The sequence below is a fragment of the Manis javanica genome, chromosome 3 (genome assembly GCF_040802235.1).
Source record: "Manis javanica isolate MJ-LG chromosome 3, MJ_LKY, whole genome shotgun sequence".
NCBI classification, from domain to species: Eukaryota; Metazoa; Chordata; class Mammalia; order Pholidota; family Manidae; genus Manis; species Manis javanica.
Window position 1 is genome coordinate 122,717,446 of NC_133158.1, and position 22,597 is coordinate 122,740,042.

At 44.1% G+C, this 22,597-nt stretch overlaps 1 protein-coding gene and 1 pseudogene across 4 annotated transcripts in view; both read left to right on the top strand.

Moving 5' to 3' along the window:
* The window catches only part of ABCC5 (ATP binding cassette subfamily C member 5), a 74,949-nt gene that overhangs the window by 25,190 nt on the left and 27,162 nt on the right, over positions 1 to 22,597 (top strand). For 2 of the 4 annotated variants that reach the window (XM_017680586.3, XM_017680587.3), the window contains 10 exons: positions 4,724 to 4,957; positions 5,103 to 5,276; positions 6,187 to 6,334; positions 7,675 to 7,823; positions 8,256 to 8,363; positions 13,141 to 13,497; positions 16,280 to 16,351; positions 18,483 to 18,607; positions 18,729 to 18,801; positions 21,670 to 21,873. In XM_017680586.3, coding sequence (XP_017536075.1) covers positions 4,724 to 4,957; positions 5,103 to 5,276; positions 6,187 to 6,334; positions 7,675 to 7,823; positions 8,256 to 8,363; positions 13,141 to 13,497; positions 16,280 to 16,351; positions 18,483 to 18,607; positions 18,729 to 18,801; positions 21,670 to 21,873 — 1,644 coding nt within the window. Of the gene's footprint in view, positions 1 to 2,332; positions 2,408 to 3,643; positions 3,972 to 4,723; positions 4,958 to 5,102; positions 5,277 to 6,186; positions 6,335 to 7,674; positions 7,824 to 8,255; positions 8,364 to 13,140; positions 13,498 to 16,279; positions 16,352 to 18,482; positions 18,608 to 18,728; positions 18,802 to 21,669; positions 21,874 to 22,597 lie in introns of those variants that run through there. The other 2 variants (XM_017680589.3, XM_017680590.3) reach the window with 2 other exon arrangements.
* LOC108409833 (small nuclear ribonucleoprotein E-like) lies at positions 8,370 to 13,018 on the top strand (annotated as a pseudogene).

The window sequence follows — 22,597 nt, forward strand, 5'->3', positions numbered from 1 at the left end:
CTGATGGTGTCCAGGGGCCCGGCCGCGGCCAACGCTAACGGTTTTGCTCTGTTGCAGAGGTGTGCTTGCCTTTGGGCTAGTTAGCAGCCAGAGAGGGGCCTCCAGGTCTGTTGAAAGGGAGCAGTTGATTTTGGAGTGAATGGTGGCCTGTCAGCGGCTGGAAGGACGTGAGGGCCTTGCCGCCAGAGAATTGATGGAGCTGGCTCGCTGTCCTGGGGTGGGGGTGAAACTGAATGACTGTGGCTCTGTCAGGACTGTGCTTCTGTGCTGTGTGTGACATGAAGTGGCAGTCTGGGCTCGGGAAGATGTGTCTCGCAGCACTGTGAGTGGGCCAGAGCAGCGTCGTGTGGCACAGGCTGTTGAGCTAATGCTGGGATGCACCGAATGCCTGGAGGGTTGTCACGTGTTTGATGGTCTGTGGCAAATGAACCCTGAAGAAATAAGAGGACTGTTGAGAGGTTTTTAGAGTCTAACCTGGAGTTCATTTTAAGTTTCGGTTTATAGTATTAACTGTGTGGCAAGTGTCGGGGTGGCAGCTGTGGTTTTTGCTGGAGTGTTCTGAAGCAGAGTAGGTAAGAGAGTGACATTCACACCTGTTTCTCCCACCTGCAATGCTGCCTTACACTTGAGACTTATTAAATCTATTCTCTGCATATTTGCCTTGAGGCATAGGAGCAGTAGTACTACTTATACTGTGCGTTTTCCATGTGTGGGTAAGCTGGAGGTTCATGGTTTTGGTAAGTATGTGCCTAAGATGCATGGTGATTAGGTAAAACTAATTTGCAGTTTTTGTTTTTCTGTTTTCTGTTTTGTTTTTAAATGTTTGATGCCTTTGTAAAAATTTTTATCTCTTTACTGAAGCAGAGAATGTTACTTTTCTGGTATTAGGTTTCTATATTAATTGACCAACTAACACACTTTTGTATAAGTTTTACATAAGAGGGACCATGTAACTGAATAGTATGTTATTGAGCAAAATGGCAAGCATTTTCACAGGACCAGCTTCCCCCAAGAAGAGCTTCTGTCATTGTTTCACTACAGGGCTGGTGGCTGCTCTGGTTTTTCATAGAATTCTTTCAGCTGGGTAGCATGGTATACATTCAGGTTTTCTTGATTCCGTTTGGCCAGTGCAAGAACTTCATTGGCTCCCCACTCCCTCACACACAAATCAATAGATTGTTGGGATTTTAATTTTTTACTTGGGAAAAAAGTTTCTTCTGCATGGTCAGCTTGGGGGTCTTACAGTCACTCCCTTGACCACCTGCATATTCCTTAATGTCTCTTTTAAGGTAGAGAACACTGAAATGCTAATCTCTAGTAAATTCTTCTAGATGCCAGGGAAAGCTGAGAGCCTCCCTTCAATAAGAGTACAGTAGTATGCTTTTCCTTCTCTTTACTATCTTGGGGAAGAGCAACTTAAGGCTGTGTCATTTTATGAGATTCCATGCTAGAACAATTGAGAAAGCAATGTTAATGTATGCCCATAGTCTCTCCAACTGATAAAAAGATCTAAAGTTGTAAGCAATATAGACTACTTTTTTTTGGAGCTGCAATTCTAATAAATATATTTTTAATTGGAAACTGAAGGATGAGGCTGATTTTGAGATTAGTGCTAGCAATGAGCATACTCTAGGGATTTAAATCCTTTTGAGGATCATCCAGTTTAGATTTTTGCACACTTTCTAATATGGCATGACTTTCAAACTGGTCTGTTCTTACAGAAATCTGCATAAGAACTGACTCCCCAAATACAGCATATTTCTCATCTCCCCTCAGGTCTCACTGAACCTTGGTAGCCATGTATGCCCAATAAATGAAATACAATCTAGTTATTGTGTTCTGGTTCTCTTTTTTTTTTTAACTGAGGCTAGACATTTATGTATCAGGAGGATCCAAGGTTTCAGTGACACCAGTAGATCAGCCTCTGCGTGGGGCATCCAGGGAGCATGATAGTGTCAGTGGAGTACCAGAATCTGTAACGGTCTGGTTCCTGACCTCAGTTGACTGGCCAAATTGCTAAATTTATAGAGATGATTGTGGCCTTCTTGGATTAAACAGTTTGGAAAGACCAGGCCTGACCTATGACTGTGTGGAAAGAATTAGCATCGCCCTGTAGGTCTGCAAGAGAAGGCCACCTCCTGCAGTGCCATCTTTTTGTGAATGCTAACTCTGCTCAAGGGCCTTTTGGGGAAAGGACAGTGAATAGCCTCTAGAGCGGTAAGTGTCCCACCCTTCCAACCTCTCTCCAGCTGCAGCGTGCTTGGTGCTGTCAGGATCTGAATTTGGGGGGAGTCTCTCTGTAGTGGAACCAGTGACAGAAGCTGTTCTTTAGAATTTTCAGGATGGCTGTATTCTGCGGTCAGAATGAGAGAGTCAAGCTGGGCAGAATCTCTCGCCAAGAGTTCAGGTAAGGTAATGTTTATTCACTGGGAATGCTTTCCACAGCCAGACAGCTATGCTGACAATCTCGAGTTTTCTCCCAGTTTGTTTACATTTAAATGATAAACCTGTAACTTTTAAAAAAACTAAATTTTGGTTGGATTTTTCATGAACACTCTTTTTTCTTTATCTCATACAAAATGGTTTGAAATGTAATTGTTTTATAAAAACCTGATATGTTGGAATTCTTTAATCTGCTGTTTTCCTCTTCCCCACCCCTCTGAAAGTTTTGCATAGTGTAAGCATTATTATGTCTTTTATCTTCCCCTGCTTTCCTTGTCCCTCCGGGAGGGTCTAATGCTATTATGCAGTGCTGACAAACAGCACTATAGAGGTATGGGAAGGAAGGAGCCCCAAACTACAACCTGCTGTTCTTCCAAGCCTTCCTTTGGAGACCCTTCCGTCAGTGCCAAGGTGTATGAGAAAATGCTTTTCTGCACCGCCACCTTACTGAGTTGCTCCACGTGAGGAAAATGGGGCTTTGACCCTGCCACCCAGTGACTCAGTTCCACATTTGGATTGCATACTGGAAAAGAAGCCAATCTTCTTGCTAGTAAACCAACAGCCCAGCTGTATGCAGTGGTGACCTAGACAATGGATATAAACATAAAAATCTGAGGGAGGGCAGAGATGGAGTACAATAGTTCTTGGAGTCTGAAATCTCCTATTTATTTGATCAGGTTGTTTAACTGAGACTTGACATATATCTGATTGGTGGAGATCTCTTAGGATCTAGTGGACATTTGGTTTTAATTTCCTCTCAGGAAAAATGAGAAATACCAATTAGCCCAGAAAGTCTGGGTTCTGGAATTCAGCATTAGCTGCCTCAGGACAATTGTGTCCAGCCTCCATTTTTGTCTGCCATTCAGAGCTGGCTTCCACCTCAGTACCCTTTGCTGTAATGACCCATGATAGATGGGTGGTGGCTGGGCTTCTCGTTGATTTTTTTTCCTCCTTCAGGGTGGGGGATTGGCTTGGCTTTCTTTTGCTGTGGTTTTGACAATATCAATTTTAGCTGCAAGGACTTGGGAAGACTCTGCATGTCACTGGTTTTTCCTTGAGGCCTAGATTTTTATATTCTGTCCTGATCAGAAGTCATTCCTCACAGCCTAGTGAACCAATAATGCCAGTGATTTTAAACAGAGTTACCTCTTGGGAGAGTTTTTAGTTTAGTTTAGTTTTTTAAAAAATTTTCTTTCCTTAGCAGCAAAGTCTTTTATTTCTGGAGAGTCTACCCCATTGCAGACTCACTGCAACTTCAGGAGCCTTAATCGATTAAGTGCTGTCAGCTTGATGTACTACTCCGGACTCTGGAAACAGATACTGGTGCTATTCTGTATTTCCACTGTGTGTAGCTAAAACAACAGTCGGAGGCCCGATGACCTGTTAGATGGCTAGCCTTGTATAATTCAACTCTGTATGTTCCCATGTATGTTACTGCAATGCTCCACCTGTTGTACAGTGTCTGTGAGATGTTCTTTGAAGATGGTACCTTATTTTTTTCATTTTCAATAAAAGTACATTACCTCCCACTCTCTCGTATTTAATCCTGTTGCTGAATGTGCCTTGTGTGAGTGTGCTCCAGCGTTGCAGGACCTCAGAGCTGGAGGTGGCCCTCGGTGGCTCTTGGGGGCTGGCTGTCTTCCCTCACTGCAGGTGGTGTTAGACATATGCTACCTGAGGTAACATGTTTTTGTTTTTGGAGGGAGCGGGGAGCGGGGAGGGCCGCGGGAGGGTCTCTGGATTTTGGACAGTCTGCTTTGTTTGCTCTTGTCTGTACTATTAAACTGCTGATGTTTATTTTCAGGAATGTTTTGCAAATGCACTTCTCACTCTTCCCCAGTCTAACTGTAGGTACCCTGTTCCTTTTTATCAAATAAGCACGTTTGAAACCATACCCCGCAAAAGGTCTTAATTTTACTTAAAGAAATGTATCAATGTGTGGAGATACTGGTATAAGGTCAAATATATACTTTTTAATGACCATGTGTTTAGAATTAATTTCAGCTAATGGACAGCTTTATGTTACATTAGAAAGAGTAATGGTTTTGGTGGTGTCCTAAAGGAAGAATATTTCAAATCAGCCCTACCTCGTGCCACATGCCCTGAGTAAATTACAACTGGCAGGTTATCAGTAACATTTGGTCCTCCCAGGTTTCTCCCCCACTAATGCGCTGACCACCATACTGTGGAGCTGCCCACTCTTTCTAACTTAACATAAAACTGTGGCATGGTGTGTGGGTGCTGTGGAGAAGTTCACGGCGGTGTGTGTTTCTCCCTGTAGGCCTTCATGGTGAAACACCTCTTGGAATACACCCAGGTTACAGATTCTGACCTCAAGCACAGCTTGCTGTTGGTCCTGGGCCTCCTCCTGATGGAGGTCGTGCGTTCTTGGTCACTTGCACTGACTTGGGCATTGAATTACCGAACTGGTGTCCGCTTGCGGGGGGCCATCCTAACCATGGCGTTTAAGAAGATCCTTAAGTTAAAGAATATTAAAGAAAAGTCCGTGGGTGAGGTGAGTGAGGGGCATTTGCTCAGGGCAGAGAAAGCTCCCAGCCTGAGCTCTTTCTGTTGAGTCCCTGCTTTGTCCTTCATCTTCCTCCTTAGATGAGTGGTCTCTTATCCTGCAGGGGCTCCTCACTGCTCTTTGTGTCTTGTAGCTCATCAACCTGTGCTCCAACGATGGGCAGAGGATGTTTGAGGCAGCCGCCGTTGGCAGCTTGTTGGCTGGAGGGCCCATTGTTGCCATTTTAGGCATGATCTATAATGTAATTATTCTGGGACCAACAGGCTTCCTAGGATCGGCTGTTTTTATCCTCTTCTATCCAGCCATGGTGAGTCAGCCTCCTTGCTGTATTTTGGCAGTTTCTCCTTAGATGAGTTACTTCCATTGGGTTACGTTTCGTAGGCATCACTGAGGTATCACATCTCTGATTAGAAATTTTCTCCAAGGACATACTGATTAGGAAAAGTCTAAAAAGAGCTGGGCAGTGTTCAGTCCATGTGCCACTTGTATGAGGGCAGTGGCTCCTTATTGATATTAGAAAAGAAAGACTGGGAGTAAAGGCGGCCAGCAGGTGAACCCTGCCCCCAAGTAACGCAGGAGTGTTTGAGTCACTCTGTCTCATGGTGGTGCTGAGAGGGCTCTCCTGCTTCCCTTTGGCAGAACTCTTATCTGTGATTACTATGAGAACAAACACACTTGACCCTGGAACAACACAGGTTTGAACTGTGTGAGTTTATTTATATGTAAATTCTTTTCAATAACTATATTGGAAAATTTTTTTGGAGATTTACAACAATTTGAGAAAACATTCTCTTTTATCTAGCTTACTTTATTGTAAGAGTATAGTATATAATGCATATAACATACAAAATACATGTTAATTGACTGTTTATGTTATTGGTAAGGCTTCTGGTCAATAATGAGTGATTAGTAGTTAGGTTTTGGAAAAGGAGGTCAAGAGTTACATGCAGATTTTTGACTGCATAGGGGTTAGTGCTCCAACCCCTGCGTGGTTCAGGAGTCAGCTACACTTATTTGTCTCAGCTTCCTTACAGAAGAATAAGAATTAAATAATACTTGATTATAGTGTAACAGATCACTTTTATTAAGAAACACTGTCACAATATAATGCTTATATTATTTATAGTAATCTTAAGCAGATTTATTTTCTAGAAAGACAAGACAGTTCTTAAACTAGAATAAGCTCTGATTTGGCATGGCATCACTTTTCCTTTCAGATGTTTGTGTCCCGGATAACAGCATATTTCAGGAGAAAATGTGTGACCACTACAGATGACCGTGTGCAAAAGATGAATGAAGTCCTCACATACATTAAATTTATTAAAATGTATGCCTGGGTCAAAGCATTTTCTCAGAGTGTTCAAAGTGAGTTTAAGATTTCATATGTGCATGTGGTAGAAAGACTGTGGATACTTTGATGCTCTCATAATATCTTAACGCTCTTTCTTTTAAAAGAGATCTTAGAGACTTCACCATAACCTCATCTCACCAATGAGGAAATTAAGTCCTGAGAAAACTATGGTTTTTCCCAAGATAACTCAGCTTATGAACTATGAGCAAAACTCGGTAATTCAGTATGTTATGAGTAATTCATTCAATTTCAAAGTCCCCTGTCTTTACTTGTGAGTGGTCATCTGCAGGAGGTGACCACTCAGAGGGTGCAGCCTCTGATTAGGTTGGTTTGTTAAGTAGTGGGTTTGTTAATAGAATGGAATGAATGAGTGCTAACCAGTCATCTGCCAAGCATATTGTTGGCAGGGTGACCGCTGATGGTCCCTCTAGCTCTCAGGTACTTTAATTTTATAGTCTTCTTTCTGAGGTTCCACTCATCCATCAGCCCCTGACTTCGGTGTGTTTATCTCTGTGTGTTAGTTTTAAAAGAGCTTTATTGCTCATTATGGACTTGGGCAAAGTATATGATAAGTGTTAAAGCAATGAGTTGGATTCCAAAAACTATTACTTATGAACTAGTGCTGAAGATAGTTCCCACCTTCTTGGGCACTGGTAATACCTTTAAGGTCAAGGCCTAACTGCTCAGAAGACTTGCTTTTATGTTTAAAAATTTGTTGGAAAATACTTTACCACTTTATTGTCATACCTCGTTCCCCATGGTCTCTAGTACTCCAGGGTTACTTTGGCAATAAGGGTGTCAATTTTGCAAATATTTAAGAAAATCATTCTGCCTACAAAAATTGTGTTTCACTCATCTTCTCTCAGTCATCCTCACTGATTTTTATGTGAAAGCCTCTACCCAGTGCCAATCTGTATTAGGCAGCCTAGTAAATCATAGTTCCCTTTTAATTCTCCATTATTGTGGTATAGTCTTCCCTGTAATTACCTAGGTAAGCACACAAAACTGCTAGTTGCAGATGCAGTTAATGTGTTCATCCTTTTTAAGCATAAATTTCCAAGAAGAATCAGACTCAGGCAAAAGGTGATCATTGTACTGATACGTGGTGACTGCTTTCTGTTAGATTCATTCCTGTGACCTGATCCATTTCAAACCTCAGGCTTGTATACCAACTATAATGGTAGTAATTGCTAGTGTTAACACCTAAAAATAGTGTTAAAGTATAGTATAAAGTTAAAAGAGTTGTATTAAAACCTGTGTGTGACTGAAGACCTACTGAGTCTTCTTTGGTGATAGAGGAGCAACGTCCTACGGTTTCTCTTGACTTTGAAATTGGCTTGCTTCTTACTTTTAGAAATCCGAGAGGAAGAACGGTGCATACTGGAAAAAGCTGGGTACTTTCAGAGCATCACTGTCGGTGTGGCTCCCATTGTGATGGTGATTGCCAGCGTGGTGACATTCTCTGTTCACATGATCCTTGGCTTCGATCTGACAGCAGCACAGGTCAGTGAGTTCTCAGGATTTGGGAAGAGTTCAGATATGCCCCATAGAGAGAATCTCTGGTCTTCTCGTTTCCAGATAAGGAGTTCCCCCAAATAATCAGAAGGTATTCATGTGATGAAGCCAAGAATTCTGTGGAATACTGGGGATTCAGCTCTAATGCACAGATAATGTGCATGTTGTTTTTAATCAACCCAATTTGGGGTTTAATTCTGACAATAAATTCTAAGCCAGATTGTCCTTTGGTTCAGATTTGCTGAAAATTTTAACTGAAGGTCTTAAAAAACTCTACCTTAAAAAAAAATGTGTCTGACTTGTGCTAGGTTTGACAGTCAAGTTGTAGCCTTTCTTAAGCCTAAGAGGAAGTTGATGTGGCTTGTTATTTTAGTGGAAGAGCCTAATCAGGTTCAACTTCTTCTTTTTTCTTATTTTCAGGCCTTCACAGTGGTGACTGTCTTCAATTCCATGACCTTTGCTTTGAAAGTAACACCATTCTCAGTAAAATCCCTCTCAGAAGCATCAGTTGCTGTTGACAGATTTAAGGTAAGAGGCTCCCTTCCCCTCCTTCACGTCAGGAGCCATTCCTGGCGAAACTGCTGCCTTTATTCCAGCAAGCCGCACAAGGCTAGCTGCACTTGCCTTCTGTTCATGTTCAGTCCTTTGTCAATTTGGTAAGAAAATGGGCAGTGGAGGAGACTAAATTACAATTCATAGATGGCCCACCAACTTCTGGGCTCCCAGGATTTCAGGGTGCCCTTCAGAGCTAGTCCCTTTCTCCTGGGCCGACAGGGACATATGTCATTACTGGGCCTTTTCAGTAATTTAAATCTAGAGGATCACAGAGTTGTCATGTGACTGAAATTTCTCATCTTGATCTACCATGTACCTCTACCAAAATGCTATTATCATTCTGACTGGTCAATATGCTAAGCCCTTTTGATACTTCTTTGTCCTGCCCTGCCACTTATGAGGCAGGGAATGAGTAACACAGGAGCAGTCATGAAACCTGATGATGTTGAGATGTGCAGTTAAGGAAGTACCAGGTCTTTTTTCTTGAGATGGTTAATAGATCATGTCTTGCCTGTGTTATATCTTCAGAACAGTGCGAATACATAATACAAGAGGATGATGCATTTGGGAGTGTGGAGGGAGATAGATATTTGAAAGTGGTTAATACTTTTAAGAAAAGGAGCCCCATTCCAGAAATTGCTTTCGGAGGCAGCAGGTGGGCTGATGTGCCTTTTGTCAGCTTCCACCATGGCGAGCGTGGCGAGGGCCACAGAGGGCGGGAAGTGATGGTGCAGCCCATCAGCTTCATCTTCAGATACTTGCAAAATAGATCTCAGATCCAGGTGTGGTGTTATGAGCAACTGAATATGCAGCTAGAGGGCTGTGTCATTGCTTTTGATGAGTATATGAGCCTCGTATCCGATGATACAGAAGAGATTCATTCTAAAATAAAGTAAAGAAAACACGTGGGTTGGATCATGATAAAGGGAGGTAATATTACTGTGCTCCAGAGTGTTTCCAACTAGAAATGGTGAATGAAGTGAGAAACTTCATATTGTTTGTTTTTTAGGTGTCTTTTGTTGGGAATGTAGTTCTGAAAAATGTGTTCATATTGTTTTGATTGCCCATCTGTTATTTCCAGTTGATGGTAAATACTGTGGGATTGTTTTTATTAAAAAATAAACTTAAAAAAACGTTTGAAAAGGAGCCACACCTGTGAGGGTTGGAATTCCTTGACAGTGTCACTGCATAGAGTAGCTCCTGCACATCTGCTAGTCCATCTTGGCAGGACAAAGGCAGTGTGGGTGGCTGGGAGCCTGGAGGCTCAGGTGTTTGTGGGTTTAGTCTCATCACCTTAGATGGTCAAGAGAAAACAAACTGAAACTTCCTTTTAAGAAGAATGAAAACTAGCTTCCCAAGATTCACTTATGTACTGTTTACAGTTAACATGGTGAATTTTCTTTGGTCAAGAAAGCTAGTCCTTGAGAAGGTACCCCGAGCCCCAGGCCCTCTGTTACCCCAGCCTGGCTGCCAGAAGGTCAAGAGCCAGCACTGTGTGAAGAGAAATGATCTAATTGTAATCAGAGCTTGGTTTTGCTGAACCTCCAATGTCCAGCCATGGAAGAAAGCAAATGTTTTGGCCATAAGTTTGTTCCCCTGTCCTTGTTAGTGAATGCGTTTCATGGCATTTTGGATGAAAAAAAAAAAAAAGGTTTATAGTATAGGCTTGTTCTCCCCACGAAAAAAAGGTTTATAGTATAGGCTTGTTCTCCCCACGAAAAAAAGGTTTATAGTATAGGCTTGTTCTCCCCATGTTTCTCAAGGGGTCTCTTCTCTTCACTTACACATGAGGACTTGTATTTGCAGGTGGATCCTTGCATCAAAGTTCCTTCCTCTATCTGGGAAGCTTCAGAGTTCATAATAGATGCAGAATCACCCACAGCTCTATTACATGTCCGGGGAGACTTAGTTCCATCTGCTTCTCTGCAGTCTCCTCCCCCGGTCCTCCCTGCCTCCCTCTTCCCGCCCCTCCCGCCACTCTACCTCTGGCTCCTCCTTCCTTTCCCCTCTCCTCTTCCTCTTTCTAGGAGTGTGATAACTTGTAGAAAAGCAGTGGTAAGCTTCCTTATGACTTTTCTGATAATACTTTCACCAGTATAGAGTTGCCAGCTTTAGCAAATAAAAACACAGGACACCAGTTAATAACTGCATGGGACATAAATGTACTAAAATTTTTTTCATTGTTTATCTGGAATCAGAATTTAACTAGACATCTATATTTTATCTGGCAACCCTATGAGGACCCCTGTTGTCTCAGTAGCTGCAAATCCAAGTAGATATAAAGTCAAGTGTTAGGAGGCCCTTGTGTGCCTCAGCATGGCTGAGCAGAGGGACCTGTTGCTGAAATCCTCCTGGGTGGAGTGCAGGGAGGCACTGCAGGGAGTCATGGGAGGGACACCTGGGGAAGGAACTGTGCAAATCAGAGGCATTAGCATACTTTTTAATAGTCTATCGAGGTCTAAAAAAGCCTTTTAGGGGAGAGAATGATGGGAATTCTGTCAGCGTATGGTTTTACTCTCTCTGCTGGTGGTCAAAAGATTTGTCATGTCATTCTTAGTTCAGTCTCTCCGGAAGGTTCTGAGCAAATGAAACCAACAGCTGTTTATAGAAGGCTAAGCCTAAGGATGGAGATTATCTAACGAATTTACAACCATAACATTTCTGGAAAGATTCAGATTGGGGATTAGGAATGGATAGGAGATGTGGCAATTTAGGGGAAGAAAAGAGCAAGTTTAGAAGTTTAGGATCCAGGAGAAAGGGCTTGCTGTCTGGACAGGGGATTTAATAGCACCTGCAAACTTTAAATAGTTGGGGGTTCTCAGTACCTAAAATAAGAGTTCTGACTATGAGAAACATCTTTTCTCTGAAGATGTTCTAATGTTTTAAATTTTTTATTAAAAAAAATTTTTTTTCCTTCCTAATTACAACCCTTAAATAGAATTCGTGCCTCATATTGAATTTACCGAGTATCATAATTCCTCCAGGTGGTAAAGATACCTCGAGACAAGTGCTGGGCACAGAAGCCACAGGGCATAAATCTGCAAAGAAGTAAAAAGCTAACCTTTTCAAACAATATGGCTTCTCTCTCACTTACCAACTTTACATTTCCCTGTATGGCCCCGGAAGATGACTGGTTAGCCAGAGACGGGTAAGATTCCTCAAGGGAGGAACAACCTAAGACAGGCACAATCGCAGGGGGGCCATCAGGTGAGAATTTGGGGATCAACAGAGGTGAGGCTCAGAACCTCACCCCCCCTGCTTTGAGAGAAATCTTCTGCATCCGTGGATGTCTTGCTGCCCTTGTCTAGCCTGGATTAATACTTAGTCCATAGGCACACACCTGATCATCTGATCATCTACATTTGCCCTCTTACAGCACTAAACTATGTTTTCTACCTTTATCTTGCATCTACCTACCACTTCAGCATTTTATTAAAAATAAAAATAATAATAATAATAGAGGGAGAAATGTGGGATCAACATATAAATCAAGTATGAAAATCAAACGAATATTCATATTTGACCTGATTATTTATAGGTCATAATGCATGATCAAAACCGAACGTTCCTGTGATGAATGCTCATGTACTGTTCACCATGTAAGAATTTATTCACTATGTAAGAATTCGTTCACCATGTAAGAACTTGTTCGTTATGCTTCAGAAGATTGGAGACTGACGAGAATTAGGCTTGAGATGGATTAATGATTGTACATTGAGCATTGACCCCCCCTATACTGAATTTTATCATTGTTAACAACCATTTGATCAATAAATATGAGAGATGCCCTCTCAAAAAAAAAGGGTAAAAAAAAATTTTTTTTTTATCCTACTGGGAATCCAACTGGGATAGCATTCTGTAGAGAAGATCACTGGTTTAAGAGAGTTGTCAGAAATGGGTTCAAAGCCATAGACATATGTAAGTCCTGGGCTGAGATTTAATATAGTCAGTGTTTCAGATCTAATTTTGGAAACACTTGACTTTCTAAGCATTCCATTTTCCTGCCCTAACATAACTTAGTGGAACTCCAGAAACAAGTGGTAAGGAGTCTTGTTCTCTCTCCAAGGATGTTCTTGAGGGAGATACCTGTCACTTCCATTCAAGTTCCTTTGATTGACTGAGTTCTCTGAAGTTCCAAGGCAGGACTTTGAAGACATGAGAACTTGTTGGCAAGAAGATGTACTCTACTGTTAATAAGACCTTAGGTACTCCTTCCTAATCTGAGCAAGCCAGGCCTGTTTACAATCTCAGCTCAACCTCTGCCCCCCACAGCAGTGCCGCATTGTGGTGAGGAAGGGCACAGGCTTTGGGGTCCTGCAGGAGTGGTCTGAAGGGAAACAGAGCTGAGGGTCTGTACAGAAGACCGGCGGGCCCTTTGGTTCTTCAGCTTGCATTTTACTACCTGCAACGCAGCAATTCAAGTGTGAGAACAAAGGGCTGCATATGGGTTACTTAAATGTCCTTTGGTCACATCAGACTGGTAGAAAAGGAAAAGGTAGTTTGGCATGGGCTTGGCAGTGTAGAGCGGTGGGCTCCTGACAGGGCCCCTGCCTGTTCTGAGGGTGTCCCTGTGCCCCGTGACCTCTCGGGTGGCCTGAGGCTGGGCTGCACTAATGAGCTACCTTTTGCCCTTCAGCTTCCTTCCACTGTATAGCCTGATGTGTTTTGCTGCGTGAGTATACTCCTAGACTTGTCTCCCTGGTCTTGATCCAGTGTCTCATCTTTGCACCTCTCTCACAACTCCTATCAGAGTTTGTTTCTAATGGAAGAGGTTCACATGATAAAGAAAAAACCAGCCAGTCCTCACATCAAGATAGAGATGAAAAATGCCACCTTGGCATGGGACTTCTCCCACTCCAGTATCCAGAACTCACCCAAGCTGACCCCTAAAACGAAAAAAGACAAGAGGGCTTCCAGGGGCAAGAAAGAGAAGGTGAGGCAGCTGCAGCGCACTGAGCATCAGGCGGTGCTGGCAGAGCAGAGAGGCCACCTCCTCCTGGACAGTGACGAGAGGCCGAGTCCTGAGGAGGAAGAGGGCAAGCACATTCAGCTGGGGAGCCTCCGCTTACAGAGGACGCTGTATAACATCGACTTGGAAATCGAAGAGGTAACCCCTCCACCGCCTCACTCCTCACTTGCACCCCGTCTGTCTGTTGTGTGTCTGTTCTGGCCAGAGTAGGCAGCTGCCTTTCCTTTTAGCAAAGTACTCTGTGGCTGGGAGTGATTTTGAATGAAAGAGCAAATTGGGCCAGCTGCAACTCTGAAAAGAATATCTGGGCATTTAACAGTAGAAATTAGTAACAACTGATCTCAGGAGATGCTCATTTTATAGGCAAGGAAATGAATCATCCAAGCAGATTTTCCAAGATTTTGCCCTGAATAGAATTCTGGTTATTATAATTGTATGTGAGTTGTAATCATTATTTCTGGTTATTGTAATTGTGTGAGCTTCCCACTACCACTAGGCTCTGCATAGCACAGGGCTGGGCACAGATAGGTATTCTCTGTGTTGCTGTTATCGACCATTCTCTTGTAATTGTTTATTTTTAATGTAAGTAAGGGATCATTATGGTATATGATGTCACAACCCGGGTAGCACAGGAGTAGAGTCTCTCAGAGGAGTGGCTGGAATAGCAACTCCAGGTTCAAGACCGTTAAAAAATGAGGGTCCTGTGTGTGGGGTGATGGGGGGGGTCGTGTGTGTGTGTGTGTGTGTGTGTATCCATTCATTCAGTGGCCGTTTTTTGAGTGCCAACTCTCTGCCAGGCACTGGGGATTTAGCAGTGAAAAAAAAAAACATTCAGAAATCCCTGCCCTCTTGGAACTCACATTCTAGTGGGAAAAGAGGTGGAGGTAGTAAACAAGTAAAATATATTGTATGTCAGGAGGTATAAAGGCTATGAAGAAAAGGAGATGGAGAGTGCCAGGGCAGGGAGCTGGTGTGGTTGCAATTTAAATAGTTTGCCTGAGGAAAGGTCTCATGTAAAAAGTAGTATTTGGTTGAAGACCTGAAGGAGGTGAGGGAGGGAGCCATGGGGATATCTGGGAGAGGAGCTGCACTCCGGGCAGAGACAGCCCCAAGGCCCCGAGGGTGCCCTTCCCAGAGCAGCGCGCCATGCGGGCACAGGGGCAGTTGGGGGCCAGAGCCTCCTGTAGTGACTTTGGCTTTATTCTTAGTGGGAAGAAAAGCTATTTTGGGGGGTTTAGAGCAGAAGAATGATGTGATCTGACTTATGGATGAGAGTAAACCCTCTAGCTTCTGGATTCAGAAGAGCGTGTAGGGAAATAGTAAGGAAGCGAGGAGAGCAGTTAACCGGGATTACCAGGAGGGGGGCCTTAGAGCGAGGGTGGTGGTGAGAAACGTGTATCTACATAACTGGGAGGAGGGCATCAGGGTTTCTAATATGGATTGTGTTGGAATCAGCAACTGACCAGAGGTATGTCCTGCAGGCCCACAGCCAGACTGAACAAAAAGCTCCCAGGTCCTGAGAGCTGGAAGCAGGAGGTGGGGGGGCCTAGCGAGAACCCCAAAAGGGCTCACAGTCCTCGTCATGGGTAGCTTTAACTTCAGTCAACTCGAAACATGTTGGTTTCTTGTTTAATAACGATTATCTAAATTATTGAGGCAGCTCTGTTACTTTGCTAATCAGCTCTATGAGAGGATTATTTCTCATAGTCAGCTGAAACTTACTCTTTTCCTCCTCGCTTTCAATCCTGTTTCTGTCCTTCAGAGCCTACTGCACATGCAGACCTTTAGCTATTGAGGAGACGTATCATAATCCTCCCCGCCCCCTCTTTAGGGAGGGGAGGGAAGTTAATGTTTGCCTGATGTCTTCCATGTACCAGGTACTTACTTCATTGTTGGTCACCACTTAGTCATCAGAATAGAGTTTTCTCTGTGTAAACCCAACTGACCTGAGCAGGGATTGAACATGTGACTTGGTCTCTTCTTCACCAGGCTATAACCTTTTGGACTCCAGGACCATATCGAAACTTTTATTTGTCCAAAATACTTTTATTATCAAGTACCAGACACTGTACTTGCTTCTACAAGGATAACTCCTTTCCTCAAGTTGCTCAAAGCTCAGTGAGAAAGACAGTATTAGTTTAAGTAACAAGACCAAGATCACACAGTTGACCAGTGCTAGTGGAGCTGGGATCCAAACCAAGACCCGTCTGCCTGTAGGATCCGTGCGCTTCCACACCTCCACTCTTCCTTCCTCTGCTTCAAGACTTGAGCCAATACAGGGTTGCTAAACAAGAGGCCCTTTTAAAATCATGTCTGTCCTTGAAAATTTTTAATGCTACCAATGGAAAACTCTTTATCTGCCTGAGGATCTTCAATTAACCAAAGGCTTCATTTTCCACTTCCATGTGGGACTGATGGTGTAGATATTCCTCAGACTCTTGGAAATTTTTCATAGAAAAGTGGAAATAATAGTGCATGTAATTTTTTATGGAAAATAATTTATAGACCCTGGAGAGAAAAAAATCATAAAATACAATGAAAATCAATAAAATAATTTTCAGGAGTCCTGCCCTCTTACAAAAACAACAAAATAAACAAATAATCAAAACATATGGGTTACCTACAAAGCAGGGGAGGGGCTGGCCTCCTGAAAGCCATGTGGGCTGCCTTCTGTGTGTGGCACAGTGGATGTCTCCCAGAGGCTTGTGCATCTGTTAACCCCAGTGTGTCCCCACACCCTGTGAAGTAGGCGGCTGACAGGGAAGAAGCCAAGGTAAGTGACTTGCTGGGTCATCAGGGTGACAGTTCCCTCACTGATGGACGCGTCCACGTGTTTTTTCCCCAAAGGAGTCTAAAGTCCCTAGAGGTAAGTGGTCAGTAGTCCTTTAATGACCTTCTTCTCTTTGTGTGCTTTGTCCAGGGTAAACTGGTTGGAATCTGCGGCAGTGTGGGAAGTGGAAAAACCTCTCTCATTTCAGCTATTTTAGGCCAGGTAATATTTTGTTTCTGTCTGTGGTGTTTTCTTCTTGTTTCTCTACACTCAGCTTAGCAAGAGTCTCAGGAAAAATGAATTTATTTTATGAAGAGAGTCAGGAAAGATGAAAACAAAATGAACCCTTGGTCTGCATTATGCCTCACCCACCCACTGCACTCCTACCCCTTAACAGCACCATATCTGGAAGGGGGCTCAGTGGACGGACACCTGATGAATGACCGATTGATACCCAGCTGGATTTATTTCTTCTCAAGCCTTCTTTTATTCGGCATGTATATACTGAGTGCCCTAGGTATACCCGAGAGTGTGTTGGGAAATGTCAGAGATGAGAGAGGAACAGACTACGGACTGCCAACAAAAATGGAGAAGCTTTGCTGACCAGCATTACCTGCCTCCCTGTCAGAGAGAAAGCTGTGAGGATTTGATTTAGAAGCAAAGCCCCACTCTGTTTTCAGTCTAATCATTGAAATAATTATGCCCTCAAGGAGTTGAAGGCCTGGTTGCAGAGCGAGGCCTTGCAGACATACAAGCCTAGGGCAAGGCAGTGAGTGAGTGGTGCACAGAGGTCCCTGCAGAGGGCTGCCAGGTTCAGAGTGAGCGGCATGGCGAGAGTCATCCAGCTGAGACTAATGACCTTGCTATGTTCTAGAACCAAATAATCAGAACAGCAACAAAAACCCAAGGTATTTCCGCCTGCTTTTAAACTTGAATTAATCTGGCTAGACTAAGGTAAACTTAAGTTTATTCCTACCTTCTGAGAGATAAGGTCCTCTGAATCATTTATCCATATTGAGGAAATTAAACAAATGGAAGCCGAGGTTGGGGAAGAGTATGTTGTAGCACCCAGGCATGGAGTATTTTGTCTTGTTCAGTGCCACGTCCCAGTTGGTGGAGTGTGGCTCTCCTCCGGGGCAGTCTGAGGAAGGCCGCCCTCCGACCGTCCCCACCCTCCCGCTGCTTTGTGACTCTTTAATTGGGCTCCATCATTGGTCTTTGTGGAAAACCAAAACTTCCTAGGTGATTTCTGAGAGTAGCCAGATTTAAGGGTCAGTGATGAGAGACACAGGGTGAGTGAGCCTGGGATGGGTAGGGGCTGAGTGGGTGGGGGTCAGATTGAAAACTGCGTGGGTCTTTGCATCTGGATCGAACCCTGACAGCCCTGTCTCTGACTGGGAGGTAAGACTGGGCAGCCTCCTGCTTTAGCGGCTCTCTGTTGGCATCTGCAGTGAGGGGAACAGAAGAGCTGGAAAAGTTGGGTTTCCACAGCAGAACTTCTGTGGGTTTCTGAGTACTTTGAGTGTATATCAGAGTGCTTCCCAGTCTGGGGGTAGTTGGTACCGCTGTATCCCAGTCTGTGGCAGGTGCGCCTGTGTGTACAACTGTGTGTTACCGTGTTTGGGAGGACAAACTTGTATGTGCAGGCTGGTTAATGAAACTTTGTTGCAAGCTCTAGCATCCCTAACCTAAGACAAATGTCTCCTGTCGGTCCCAAAAGGAACCTGAATGGATAAAATGGATAAATCAATTCATATCAATCACTGCATCTGACAACACTTCAAAGCACATGGCTCATTGTGCCACCCCTTGGTGTCAGTGGGGAGGGTCTGTCATTGTACGGATACTCTGTCATAGAAGTTGATGTCTAACTGGATTCTGCCCCCCACCAACCTTTAGTACTCACTTTATAGAGACAGCAGGTGTAGCCAGCAGCCTAGATGAATTGTTTAGATGAAGTTGGCCTGCCCTCATCTCAGGCAGGGACTAGCTCTCAGGCCTACAGCATCCTCCCCAGGGAAATCTAGAGGGCCTTCCACTTGTGCTTCCTTCATTAAAACAGTCTGCGGTCAGGAAGAAAGGCTTCAGAGTAGCTAGTATGCTGCTGAATGAAGTGTTTGCTTGCTCAAGCCATGGGTTGTCTGGGCTGCTCTCACACATAAGCAAGAAGAACTTTGATTTTCTTTGCTGCCATTGCTCTCTGTGGATCAAAGGTGAGGTCTGGACCTGGGTCCAGAAAGCATCCGCAGAAATTGCCAAAACTTTCAACTCCATTGTGGACTGTGGGGGGTTCTGCTAGCTTAAGGTGGTGGTTTTGCACTATGATACCATTGGATGGTGTCTGTCTCCCTAGATGACACTTCTAGAGGGCAGCATTGCAGTCAGCGGAACCTTCGCTTATGTGGCCCAGCAGGCCTGGATCCTCAATGCCACCCTGAGAGACAACATCCTCTTTGGGAAAGAATTTGATGAAGAAAGGCAAGGAGTGCTTGGTTTCCATCATGCTTTCCATCTTGGCCGTGTGAGACACAGGCAGCCCAAGCCAGCAGGCTCTACTTCAACCATGTTCCTGATAACTAGGTTTCTTTATGTCCTTCAGATACAACTCTGTGCTGAACAGCTGCTGCCTGAGGCCTGACCTGGCCATTCTTCCCAACAGCGACCTGACTGAGGTATAATGAGCCTTCAACCCCTTCAGAGGGAAGTGTGTTTAGCAGAGAAGATTCTGGGAAATGGGTGGCAGGGTTGTGCAGAGCCTCCAGCTAGGAAAGTATCTGATATGCATGGGAGAGGAATCTACACGGGGCGTTTGGCCTTTACTGGGACTTTATGTTAGGAAAACGTGTTTCCCAGGGAAGGGATAGTAACACTACCCGTTTTACACATATAAGTATTTCATACATCATGTGGTTTTTAAACAGAATCCCATTGTTACTTTAGAGTTAATGTTTTCTTCACTATTCATTTTTAAAACCGTAAGTCAAGCCTGTGCTTGTTGATCTTCTTCCCTGAACTTCATTCTGCCAACCTCCTTTCTCAAATATAGTCAGTAGAGAGCCTCTTGTATTAGCACAAGCCTGTCTTTCTTTGGTTCTGTGCCCTGGAGCAGTTTCCAGAGGCAGGTGTTTGCAACTCACCTGTGCTCTTTTTTTTTAAAGGTATCACTGATATAAAATCTTAGGAAGGTTTCACATGAGCAACATTGTGGTTTCAATAATCACCCATATTATCAAGCCCCCCCTCAACACTGCAATCACTGTCCTTCAGCATAGTTAAGGTGCTATAAAGTCATTACTTGTCTTCTCTGTGCTGTACTGCCTTCCCTGTGACCTCCCTATATTGTGAGTGCTAATTATACTGCCCCTCAGTCCCCTTCTCCCTCCCTCCCACCTTCCCCAGCCCCTCCCCTTGGGTGACCACTAGTCCCCTCTTGGAGTCTGGACTCAGGTGTGCTCTTTAGGGTTGACACCTGTGTCCCATGACCTGCTCTGGAGGTCTCTGGGGCTGGTTCTTTTATTCAGCTGACTTGAGTTAAATCCCTCAAACCAGATTTTGTGAATGGTTTAATAAGTTCACTGGTTCTCAAATCTTGGTCTCCAGATAAACTGCAAATCTGCAGCATATAGTGTTACTGGGACCTTGTTAGAAATGCAAATTCTTAGGCTTCACTCCAGACCTACTGAAACTCTAGAGGTGGGACCTAATAATTTTTTTTAACAAGCCCTGCAGGTAATTCTGATACACATTCAGTTTGAAAGCCTCTAAATTAATTTAATGTTTTTTTAAAGGACAAGATTCCTTAAAATTACAGAGCCAGTTGCCATTTGACAATTGGTTTATTCATGTATTAATTGAGCAACGTTGATCAGGTGCTTGCTGTGTGTCAGCCACATATGCAGAAACTGTTGGGAGCTGGGAATGTAAAGCAATAGGACAATAATCTGCATCCTCTAAAAGTTGAAAGGATGAGACACTCAAACAAATAGACACAAGATAAGCTGACGAAAAAGAGTCCCCTTTCTTTTGAGAAGAGAGTGGGGGAGGTTTCCCAGAGGAGAGGATTCCTGAGCAGAGCAGCTTCAGTAGAGGAAAAGGCATGACAGTCGTGTGTGAGTGTGCATACAGGCACACCATCTAAAATGGCTCAGATCTCAGAGTGTGGAAGGGGGCCTGGCAGTGGAGGCTGAGAGCAAATGGAGAGTCAAGTGGCAAAGGGCCTGCTTTGTGTGCCATATTTGGGTGTTTAGATTCTACCGTTTGTTGCTGGTAGGTGCGTCTGGGGAGGTCTCTTGATGCACACTAAGTGAAACCTCAGCCTGGGCAGGGGACGGAGGGCTCTTGACTCCCAACTGGGAAAGACTTCTCGATCAAGTTAAACAAGTACCAGCAAGAAAGGAATTTATTAAAACAAGAGTAGAAGTCCGTGTCAGCAGCTATGCAGGCTGTAGAGAGCAAGGAAGAGCAGAGAGAGGAAAGGGAAGTTCCTAGGGTTGCTCTGCTTATGGCAAATGCCATGCCAACTCCTAAAGCCAGGATCACCTGGCATGCAGTGTCCTCTGGATCTGCACTGTGCAAGAATTATATCCTTTCCACCCCAGAATCTGAGGGGGCCACGGAGCACTGGATAGAGTGAGTTTAAGTTCTGAGAACTTCCACTTCCCTACTGGTCTGAAATAGCAGGGAGAGAGAAAAGGATTTTGTTAAGACTAGAAAGCTGAATGGAATAGCAAAGTGGCAAAGACACTTAACCCGTTGTTCATGAAAAAGAATTCAGAGACAAGTACTTATGCAGCAAGAAAGTTTATCTGATAAGATGGTACCCACAGACGTACCAGTGACCTTAGAGAGCAAGAGCGCTTAAGGGTTTAGAGTTTGGGTTTATAGGGCCTTTTGGTTACGGGTCGGTATAAGGGATGATGTATACAGGTGATTAATAATTTCTTTGAAGTTTTGCCTTAAGAATAGGGTTATTTAGGTGACTATGTTTGGATTCTCCGCATAGATTTTGTAGGTTCATTTAACCTCCTGAGGTCTGTCTCTGGTTACAAAGTACTTAATCGATAAAGGTGCTGGAAAAAGAACAACAACAACATATAGATTAAGTTAAAAGAATAAGCTGGGCCTTTTTCCGCAGGCTGGGTGGATTTTACAGTGGCATGACCCTTGTCCCATTTTCCTGTTGTATCTCATCTTTAGGGCTCTTGAAGAGTTTTAAACTAGGGTGGGAAATGGTCAGCTTTGTCATTTGAAAAGATCTTTCTGCCCATGGATAATGGATTGGAGGAGGGTATCAAGGGGAAGTGGTAAGGCCAGATGTATGATTAATCAGTAACTAGATGGATGTGGGAGAGGAGGAGGTATCTGGACGGACTCTCCCAGTGCTGGTGGGCATCCCAGAAGGTCAGAGCGGCGTTCATCCTGGCGGGGGGTTCAGTAGAAGGGGCCAGTTTGGGTGCAGGAGAGGGGCAGGGACTGGGTGGTCACTAAGCTCAGTCTGGGCTTGAGCCAGAGGTATCCCTGTGCTTTCTGGGCCCCTGTAGATTGGCGAGCGAGGAGCCAACCTGAGTGGTGGACAGCGCCAGAGGATCAGCCTTGCTCGGGCCTTGTACAGTGACCGGGACATCTATATTCTGGACGACCCTCTCAGTGCCTTAGATGCCCATGTGGGCAACCACATCTTCAACAGTGCTATCCAGAAGCACCTCAAGTCCAAGACAGTTCTGTTTGTTACCCACCAGTTACAGGTATGGTATTCTCTTCCCCAGGCTGCCTGCCTTGACTTGGGAAGTCAGAAACAGGAAGGTGGGCTTGGTCCAGGTTTCTCTGTGGGGGTCCATAGAGGTTTCTGAAATGATCAGTGTTCATTACCTTAGAAAACAGGCCCCTAGCCCATTGTACCAATAAAGCTTGTTTTGTACCAAAATACCAGATGGCCATCTAAATCAGGTATCCTTGCATTATGTTAGTTTCCTCATATAAATAAGTAAGTGAAAGTGCTGAGAGGAGTAGGCTGAAAATGGAGTCTGGGTTTGAAAGTTTGGACAGCATTGTGTTATCTACATGCAAGCGGGAGCTGTTAGGGGAAACAAGCTCTTCTCCCTCTGTCATTCCAAGACAAGCAGCGTCAGGATGTTTCCATCTGCTTTGCATTATGTTGTCGTTTGGGGGGCTAAACCTGCCCCTTTCTGCCACAGGAAGTCTGTAATTATATGTACTTCTGAGGGCAGTGAAAGGGTGTGACATCTAATACAAGGCTCTTACGGCTCCGTCAGTAGGTTTGTGTCCAAACCTGGAGGAACTGCTCTCTGAAGTACATCACAAACACAGTAAATTGAAGTAGGGGTTCTCCATCTTGGCACTGTGACATTTGGGCCAGATAGCTCTTCGTTGTGGGGACTGTCCTGTGCACTCTAGTCTCTACCTACTAGATGACAGTGGTATTCCTCCCTGTAGTTATAACAACCAAAC